This window comes from Egretta garzetta, unplaced genomic scaffold, assembly GCF_000687185.1.
Source record: "Egretta garzetta isolate BGI_Z169 unplaced genomic scaffold, ASM68718v1 scaffold18, whole genome shotgun sequence".
Taxonomy (NCBI): Eukaryota; Metazoa; Chordata; class Aves; order Pelecaniformes; family Ardeidae; genus Egretta; species Egretta garzetta.
Window position 1 is genome coordinate 2,748,558 of NW_009260616.1, and position 10,103 is coordinate 2,758,660.

At 38.9% G+C, this 10,103-nt stretch overlaps 1 protein-coding gene across 4 annotated transcripts; it reads right to left on the minus strand.

The window, feature by feature from the left end:
• Positions 1-584: 584 nt before the first annotated feature.
• ZUP1 (zinc finger containing ubiquitin peptidase 1) lies at positions 585-10,097 on the minus strand. 4 transcript variants are annotated; one of them, XM_035900703.1, is made up of 9 exons: positions 9,917-10,097; positions 8,090-8,206; positions 7,076-7,185; positions 6,114-6,282; positions 4,465-4,653; positions 3,978-4,146; positions 3,159-3,310; positions 2,590-2,810; positions 586-1,378 (listed from the first exon to the last, which is right to left on the minus strand). In XM_035900703.1, exons 2-9 carry the CDS (start codon positions 8,169-8,171, stop codon positions 1,331-1,333), a joined length of 1,140 nt encoding a protein of 379 aa, XP_035756596.1. In that variant the 5' UTR covers positions 8,172-8,206; positions 9,917-10,097; the 3' UTR covers positions 586-1,330. The 4 variants fall into 4 exon arrangements, with proteins under 4 accessions (XP_035756597.1, XP_035756596.1, XP_035756595.1 ...); XM_035900702.1 differs by having other exon boundaries at positions 9,819-10,097; XM_035900701.1 differs by lacking the exon at positions 9,917-10,097 and adding an exon at positions 9,605-9,798.
• Positions 10,098-10,103: the final 6 nt, after the last annotated feature.

A 10,103-nucleotide genomic window follows, 5' to 3' on the forward strand; every position in this document is an offset into this window, starting at 1 on the left:
AGTGTCCTAAATATTTAACCCTTTCACAGGTTAGAGGTCACTTCTACATACCTACTGGAATTAATGCACGCTCCTAATTACAGTTTTTACTTTCATGAAAAATTGATTTATGGGTTGTAGTATCTTTACATGTGCATGCATTTCACTACTTCCAAAGATTACCAGTTCTTATTGCCAAAGCATATTAAACGTGAAACAGATTAATGCTTAAACACCAAAGGAAAGGGAAGTATCTGAACTCTAGCTACAGCACATGGATGCCACGGCTTGAGTGACTCAAAGGCATCTAGCTCTATTTGCGAGACGCTCGACAACCCCCCCAGCCTCCAGCTGCTCTGCTGGAGGGGCACCACTCTGGCAATCAGCCAGAGCAGCACGCCTTAAGAGCCCATGGGGTGCTCCAACACCCAAGGTACTTGCCTCAGCAGATAGCTCCAGTGTCTTAGAGGGCACTCACCCTGCACAACAGCCAGCTCAAATGTCCTTTTGAGATGCCTCCAAAGCCTAGGGGCTATACATTTTAAAACACACACAAAATATAGAATTTTTTTTTTAAAAAAAAAAGGATTAAATCAACTTTTAAAAAATATTTTATTTTCTTTATTCATGGTACAAAAGAAGTATTTTCTTCCTACACCCCAATGGATTGTCTTGCATAGTCCCTAGAGCACACGCGCCCCACTTTGGACACCGCTGCCTCAGACCTCACAGCCAATGCTAACACTGATCCACCTCATAGGCACACGTGTTCATGTTTACAAGCAATACATCGCGAGAAGCCAGCTAACTGAAGAGAAGTTCAGTAGTAAACTAATCCCTGATGGAACAAACTGTATCACGTGAAATCACTGAACTGACTCTGTACTTCGTGAATAGTAGCAGGAGAATTTGCTGACGCATAATAGGTATTTGTAGATCAAATTTGGCAAGAAATAAGAGCATTGGCCAGAGTCAGCATAAATATAGTTACAGAGGCACTCCAATAAAGTGGTTCCATAGTATCTCGATCTGCAGCTTATTGACAGTTAACTATGGTGCACAGCTTGCTACAGGGTGGTAGGTGTTGCTCTGAATTTAAGCAACTAAGAAAACAGCAAATTTTCTACAAAGACAAGGACTGCAATACTGCAGAGTTACAGATTCATCAGGAGGGCAGAGTTTTGACTGAAGATCAAAACTACAGGTGTACTCTGGTGTTGTGCTTCTACAGAGTCCCCAGACATTTATGGAGACACAGATTAAGTCTAGAAATTGTTGACTTAGGGTTACAGTCCATCAGTTTAATGTTTTGTATCCAGCAGATTCCAAAAGAGGTAATAAAAAGCATCCTTTAAGGAATCTTCTCTGATGTTAAGACCTGAGAAGCATGGCAGCGAGCCTTAAAAAAAAAAAAGCGGGGAGAGAGGAAAAAGAACAGTTTAATGAACAAAAATACCACTTTAAAAAGCATTTTCCAAATGAGTAGTTTCGTAAGCTTAATGAGTATAAGGGGTTATATTTAATCTTAATTAAATGGGAGCTTTCAAGACAAAATTCTAAATAATTGATATTTTAAAATATAAATTAAATCTTTGAAAAAGAAGAAAAAACTAAAACCAAAGCACCCCACACAAATCCCATACAACACTCTTCCTTTCACTGTGTCCTGAATTGTAAAGCTTTTGCCAGTAGGAGGAAAAAGAGGATGGCTGTGTCTCATTGCTGCTTCTAACACGTTCAGGGCCAGAAAACATTTAAGACAATACCTCATTTCAATATGTTAAATATAGTGGAGCAGGTGACTGTCACCAGTTATTTCATAGCTTAAATAGAAGTCTGCCCCAATGCTTGAACATGCTGAACAGTGCTGATAAGACACCAGAGAATCAGAACAGTTCCTCAGAATCAAATTCTTAGTGTAGGAAAGAAACAGCTTAAGAAACAAAAATCACAGCTGACATTCAGCTGAAAACTCCTAAGGTCTTAAAAAGTTACAAGCCCAAAGTGAAACATGTGGATAGGATTTATAAAAACGCTCACAGCTCAAACATGTAAGTTGCTCAGAACTGTGTTTTGAATATAAGAAGTTCTAAGTACTTTCAGAAAGCAGAATGCACTAGTTCCAGTGTCCGAGCTGAGGAGACATTGGATGGTTAGGCCTCAGTATCTGCGCGCCTTGTTCTTCAACTGTAAAAGGCTGACAGACACCACGTAGCTTTACAAAGTTGCCATAAAACCCCCTGAACATAACTTTGGACCATGAATGCTTTGTAAGTACCTTATATGCCTGCAGTAAGTTACTTAGGAGAAAATATCAAAAGAAAAAAAGCCTAATTTACACATGCAAATGGCTGCACGCTTCATAAAAGAAGTCTGTTACATCGAGGTGGCATGCATTTACGTGCAAAACCTTTTTGGTATTGATATCCTGTGATTACTCCTATGATTACTGTGACAGAGAATAAGCAGAAAGCAGAGAAGAACAGCAAAGAAAGTGGAGAGATGAAAAAAATTCACCATGCAACCATATATGCATGTGCATTTGGGTATTAAGGAGATGCAGATTCTCTTAAATTTTCTTAGGCAGAAACTATTTTTAGAAATACTTACAGCCTTCTCTTCCAATGAGAGTACACCATCTACAGCCACTATCTGGTATTGCTTTTCTTTTAAGCTACCCACATATTTCCGAAGTAGTTTGAGAGTAGTACCATCACTATTTTGTTTTAGCAGTTTCTGCATCTCTTGGGAAGGACATCCTGGGTCAAACAGTAGCAAACACAAGGTTCTATTCTTCTTCTCTTCTATTCCAACAACAGTACGACTATGACCTAATTTCAAAAGAATAGATTTTTCAGTATTTTAGAAACACATAAATCCCATTTATTTCCTCATAGCATACCACTTCGTTTTCAGATCAAGGAAGATAGTACTTCAAATTTAATAAGGTATTTATAAGTAGAAAGCAGATGTCAAAAAGCTGAGATACCAGTCACACCCAGCTCTTCCATCCAATAAAATTATGAACTTTAACGTTGTTCTTACTAAATAAAAAAATAACAGGAAATAAAGCCATTCCTTCAATTAAATGAAGAAGGAAAGTTACACACTGCTCTGAATTGCAGCACATATAACAAAAGATAGAGAATAGAAAGAAACCAGCATATTGTGATTCTGACCTTGATGCTGCAAGTAGATAGGTGGTTTGGAAGTACACACTACCTTTGCACCACCTTCATTATCTTTAGAATAGTAATGCAGAATCCACTCAAATAAACGAGGGTGAGTACCCGCAGGGCCAGTCGGTTTGTGAAAGTCAATGACTTGACACCTACAGAACATTCAGAATGAAAAAAACAATAAAATTTCAAGCAGGTTGGTTGTTAAAAATAACTTTTTCACCTCCGTCCTTTCCTCCCACATCAAGAATGTTTTGTAAAACACAGCAATTCCAGGCATCAAGTGGTTGTTACCACTTTTTTTTTTTTTTAAAATACAGGAGTAGGGGTCATAATTACAAAGTAATGCAATATATACTATTCAGAACTAGAAGATTTGTTCTGTAACAAAGAAACACTGTTCAGTCTAACAAGATCTTGTGAAGCAAGCAAGAATTAAAAGGTTTGATTTTTCTGTACAAATGATACACATATACTACAGAATCCAATTAACAGCTTTCAGAATTATGCAAGTGAATAGTTGAAATTCAGATTCTTCTTGAGAAGAAACTTCTAGAGAAATTAAGTTTTTAAGCAATGTTTGATTTTTTGCGTTATGTGGCATAATTCTTCACCAAGTCTCAATGATCTAAGTAGTTTTTCAATTTATGTACCTGCATAAGTAGTTGTTACACAGCTTTATGCTGCGCTAAACCAGATCTGTTTATAGGCTGGTTAAATTTAAAGCCACTAATGTGGCTTTGTCATGGCACCATTTGCAATTCTGACCTTTAAAGGTACAGCACTTAAAAATAACAACAACAAAGCACAATTATTTACTTTATCCTGAGACTGGTTAACAGTGAATAAATTTCACATGCTCCTATCCATGCTTTGGAACCATGTAATCTGTTGTTGAAGTGAGACGCCCCATGAGGATCAAAGCCTTCTCTCCAGGCATCTTCAATCATGGACTGAATCTTTGGTATACTAGGAATTAGTGTAGTATCTGGAACAGAAAAAGCTTTTGAATTGTGGTTACAGTTACTAAAATAGTCCATTAATTAAAAATATTCAGCTTCTTTTATAAGAGGCAGTTAATGTTAAAGATGCACCAAAAAAACTAAAGCTAAAACTTCAACCACATCATGCCCTGCCGGTATTCACCCCTCTGATTCCTTCCACAGTAAGTAGCAGTGGTATAACAAGCATTTAATAGGTATCACTGAACTAGTAAGCCTTGCTGTGTAAACAGAAAGGTAAAGCATCAGTCAGTAGGTCATCATCCAAGGTACACGAAGCAAATAGGCAGCGTTTTGTTTAATACCTCTCAAGCAGTCATTATACAAGCTGTTTTGCAACAGCGATGAAAGGAGCATTTGGAAATTCCTGTAACCGCAACCCCAGCCTCTGTCGCCCAAAGATGAGTGGAAGTGATCTACTCCCGTTGAAAGCCATACATGCCTCACATCTTTGTTTTCATTCTGGTAGTACTTGCACAATGCTTCAATGACTCCTAAAAGATGACCAAATATAAAGTTTATCTGTAAAACGAGCTACAAAATTTGACAGAAAAAAATTCTTTCCCCAGCTTGGAACAGACACAGGTTGAAACAATTTATTTTAAAACTTCTAAGTGAGCCTACATTACATATAGAACTCGCATCACAAAACCAGTGGACATTGCGCCTATTTCACATCCACGGTCTTGACTTTGATGAATTTATGTACTAAAAAGCTTTCACAATGCAAGCTATTTTTTCCACTGCTGCTACACAATGAATGTTTTAATTTGAACAGCTTGGACTACATTATAAACTGTGATATGCACAGGAACTATTACAATGAAACAGGAAAAGTAACGTCACTGATAAAGCATTTCTATGCCACTGCACCTCCAGTACAACATCCCCTTAAAAACGTGGAAATACTTATGCATATTACGTAATCCTTCTATTTCCCCCACGTTATTTTTTCTGGAGGAACTAAGACAAGAAAAGGTATGGCACAGAATCTAAGAACTACTGTAAATATTTTCTAAAAATCCACTTGCAGGATATTCCAAATCCTCCATTGTTACATGAAAGAACACACTTGGGAATGCTCTCTCCAATTTGTATATGTAAATTCTCAAAGGCCTTTTATTGCCATGATATTGTGAAGACAATCGTTCCATAGCCATCTCGGATTCCTCTCTCAAGTCAAAATCATTACCAAGAATGAAAACTTTAAATGTATTATTTCCACTCAACATATCTTATAGAAGAAATTTTATTTTACCTGTCAAGAACCAAACGGTTATTTTGTAAGCTAGAGCCACAAGAAATAAGCTAAAAGACCTTTGATCTGTGGTCTTAGCAAATAAAGAAAAAGAAGCCTTTTGAAAGGGACACAGAAAAGCCATCAGCGCTGCATTTTCATACCAATTACAAAATATTTCAAAGATTTATCAAGTAGATGTCTACTCCTCCCAGTCCTCTCTTGGACTCTGTAATCAGATGAACATTATGCTTACCCAGGAGCAGCTTGCATGATACTACAACTAACTGAAACACAAGATACAAAGCTACTGTAAATTTTAATAGCTACACTAGGTTAGGAACCAACGAGTACTAGGTGTAAACAAGCATCCACTCAAGGTCAAACAACTTGTAGTAAGACATTTGCATTTTTTTGATACATACTGTATTAGGGTCCTTAACCAGACAACTTGGTTCCAAGGTTTCATAGAAAAAAAAAAAAAGAAAAAAAGAAAAAGAGTCTTCAGGGTAGAATAAATACTAGAAACATACCAAGCTTTAGTTTCCTTGTTAGTTTAAGACTAAAATGGTATAAATTGATCTAGAAAATAAGGATACGAATACGGATGTAACCAATATTAAACATCCAGCTATATGCCTTGTTAAAGACAGGTTTGGTCACTACAACCTAGGTCTAAAAAGTACAGGCTTAGTTGTATAATTTCAACATTTTTACCTGAGGTCTTTGTCTTCCCATCATCTATACCAGAAGCCAAGCATTCCATCATGTCAGCTTTTCTCTTGTGATATTCAAAAGGCTGCAACCTTCCTCTATCAACTTCCCTTTCCATATTCTTTAGGAATTGCTGCTTGTAGCCTCCAGAATTATCCAACCCATACTGTCTCTGTTAGGGATGGAACATGCATGATTTAAATCACATTTTTTAAATTCACCTTTGCTTTTGAGAAGCTTCATGCGCAACCAGTAACTTTGAAAAATAGTGAAACACAACACAAAACCTTCAGATTTATGATATTTTAAAGCTGAAGGCCAAGCTTCATTCCTGAATAGGAATGTGGGACAAGGAAAGCCACACCTGGAAAAACAGGTGCATCCCTCTGCTCCCTCTTGGGCAGGCAGCCATTGGCACAGAGGCAGTCAATGGCCAGGAGGTGGCGGGAGTGGGAAATGAGCTATCACGGCTGCCCGGTGGGAGGGAGGGAAGCAACACCTAGTGGGGTAGTGGTCACTGGAGCAGGTGATGGTATCCAGGAAGAGGATAGTCAGGATGCTCAGGCTCTCAGGCACTCTGCCAAGGAATATGGCCCAGGCTGCACTGCAAGGCAGAGCACTAGAGCTGGGCAGAGCACAGTGCAAGACAGCAAGGTGTACCAGGGTCCCCGGTCAGAGCAGTTTGGCATGCACAGGGAGCACCCAGCCCCATCCTGAACCAGCACCACTCAAAGCAGTAAAGCCAAGAAGCTCAAAGCAGGCTTGCCCCGCACTTGTGCCAGGATCAGGGCTGCTGAGAGCTTGTGTTTGGCCGCAACCCACTCCTGCACCACCACCTCAACACTGCCTGTCTGACTGCACAGGTCTGACCCAGTATGTCCGTTCCAGGTCATAACAGTTCCAAGGTACTCTGCTGCTAATGGCACAACTGTTCAAAATTTTACCATACAGAAATATTACAGTACTTGCAGCTTTTTAAATTCTTCCTTCTCTCGCTTCTCTTCTTCTGATCTCTGCCATTTATCTTCCTCAGTTTGGAGTCGCTGAGCCAGCTCTAGATCTCTTATGTGTCCACCTACCCAGGAATAACATTCCAAAGAGAGAGAACTTGATCAAGAAGTTAACAATGCTTTGATGGATCTGGGCATTAATTTTGGCAGATGCATCCCATACTATTTTGAGCTATTAGCAACAAACACGAAACAGGACTGATTGCATTCAGTCTACCGAGACTCAGATTCTTCAATTGGACAAAGTTTATGCAGAGTTACAGGAGCAATTACTTGGCAAATAACACATGTACCTCTACTACTAAGAAAGCAGCTTCTGTTTATTATGCTTCACTTCACTGTTAGCAAAAAGTCCCAGTTTCTTGAATAGCACACACTTACTAGCTTCTAGGATCACTGCCAGCAGTCTCAAAGCGACAAAACCAAATTTAGGATCAGAGAACTCGATAGGGAATCTCTAGGATTTTATTAGCCATGCTAATAAATAAAATTAATTTTGATGAATTTACTTCATCACTATGGCTAATGGATCAGCACAAGCATTTAGAGAAAAGAATGGAGAAAAAAAATTGAAGTTTTCACAAGCTACAGATTCGCAACTCATCATACTGGAATGTGCCACTCTAAATCCATGTATGTAAACCTCCTATAGAGCTAGAAAAAAATATATAATATGGCTGTCTTTTAAATATTTTTTGCTCTAAGTTTTAGTTTTGGCTAACATACAGTGCATTTACTTAACAAGCATGCATAGACAAATATTTATTTTAGCATGTATAATTAAGCAGAGCACTTGGGCAAGTGACAGGACTTGCTATTAGCTATGTTAAAGCTTCATTATGTGTGTGTCCCGTTCTCTTTTCAAATAAGGAAATATTTAGTTTAAATTTTGTCTGAGGTTCTATACTGCAACATGCAAATACTTATAAATGCTTTCAAGTGTTACCAAGCCTGTATCCTTTCACGTACCTTCCAAAAAGCTTTGTTCCTCTAAGTGTAAATCCACATGCTCTTCAAGAATCTGAATGTCTGTGCAGGTAAGACTGCACATTGGACATTCATATCGCTGTTCACCATTTCTTGTGTCTGAAAAAGAAATGCAGTTTCTTGATTAATGCAATTCCTGGTTTTTGTGAAAATCACCCCCCCCTCCCCCCAACTGAAATACAGTCTGTGATAAATACACAGTAATGAATTTTGCATTCCACTGAAATTCCTCAGTAAAAGGCAGCAAATTCTAAACAGCTGTTACTCTCTCAACCAATTACAAATTTGAATACCTGACAATTTTAATATATATTTTCCTTCTTTCTATTAATCAAGTTTTGCCCTACTTAACTCGTAGGTCACAATTTGCTATGGTATTTGTATTAAGAAATGCTTAGTCTGAAATATCAAACTGTTTAAGGAAAAGATCTGTCTTGCTAACAGAGGAAAGCTTGCTTACAAAACTTTAATATTCTTGTGATGAGACAGCAGTTGGTGTGCAGAAAGAATATAATAAAACATGCTGTCATTCTTTGTTGGTCTTCCTGCATCAAACAAATAGTCTTTCTGCAGTTTTACTATTATTATTGAAGAGTACCATATAGAATAGGGAAGGTTCAAAAGCACTTCTGGAGATGACCTAGTCCCTCAAAGCAGGGTCAAATTAAACAGGTTAAGTTACATAGGGCCTTTTCCAGTCAGCTTTTGAATAACCGAGGATAGACACTCCACAAACTCCCCAGACAACTTAAGCCAGTGTTTGACCACTCATCCTCACAGTAAAAAGAAAAAAAAAAAAAGTGCTCTCGTGTTTAAATGGCATTTCCCATATTTCAACTTGTGCTCACTGCTTGTTGTCCTGTCACCGGGCACCACAAAGAAGAGCCTGACTCCATCTTTACTGCCCTCCTTTTGAGTCCCTAGATTTTACCTGCACCTTCCTGAGGTTCACAAAACTCAGGAAATAAATAGGCTACATTAGCTGTTTCTGGAAAACACTTGCCCAAGCTAAAGGTTCATGACTGGCTGGAGGAAAACTTGATAGCATAATAATCTAAATTCACCAGCAACATTTCATATAACACTGCAAACATATGGTTTCCTGAAACACACTATGTACATAAAAAAACCCAAAACACCCTTAATGCAGCTATTTTTAAAATAGAAATTGGCAGGCAGGCAAGTTATTTATTCAAGCTCTGCATTATTTGCACCCATAGAAGTAAAATATTATTCAATGCTAAGAGGTCAATTTTTTTTTTTAAGAACATTTTTAATCAGAGAATATGCAGTGTGGTTGCTTACATTGCCACATTCTGCATTCTCATCATCATTTGTTCCTCTTGTCAGTATACGTAGCTTGTACTTCTAAGAGAATTACCCCCTAGCAGAGATGCCGTTACTAAGTTTCTGCAATAGCTACCAGCAACTCTGGACAGTTAGTCAGAATAACATTCTGACCACGCTTAAGATGAAATACAGTATGCAAATAAATACCCATTTTCCTTACTCCAGCTTTATTCCCCCAAATATCCTTGCAGTCTCCAAGTGAGCATGCAGTACTTCAGGATAGTTCAGTGCTGGATCTTTCCCAAGTCTCTACTCCAAACTGAAAACTGCCTTTCCCTAACGAGCCCTGCAACCGCGATCCTGTCAAAGATGAGACGTCAAGAGGCAAACTCAAACCACATGCCAAACAGGCAAAACCCACCTCCTTATCACACAAAAGCTTTACGATTTGTTTTCATTGATACGGACGGTGCACTTTGGGCATGCAAAACGTTGCAGGTTCGCCTGCGTTAGCGTTACCGGTTCTGCTCCAGAGCAGATTTTTCAAGTGACGCCCCCATCCTCTTCACTCGCTCTCCCTTCCCAAGCGAATTCCCTCGGCCGCCTTCAAGCCGCCGCCCCTTCTTTGCACCCGCGACCGGTCCCAGCGCTCTCCAGCTGCGTCCGCCAGGATGAAGACCTCAGCGGCACCGCCCCCGACACGGAG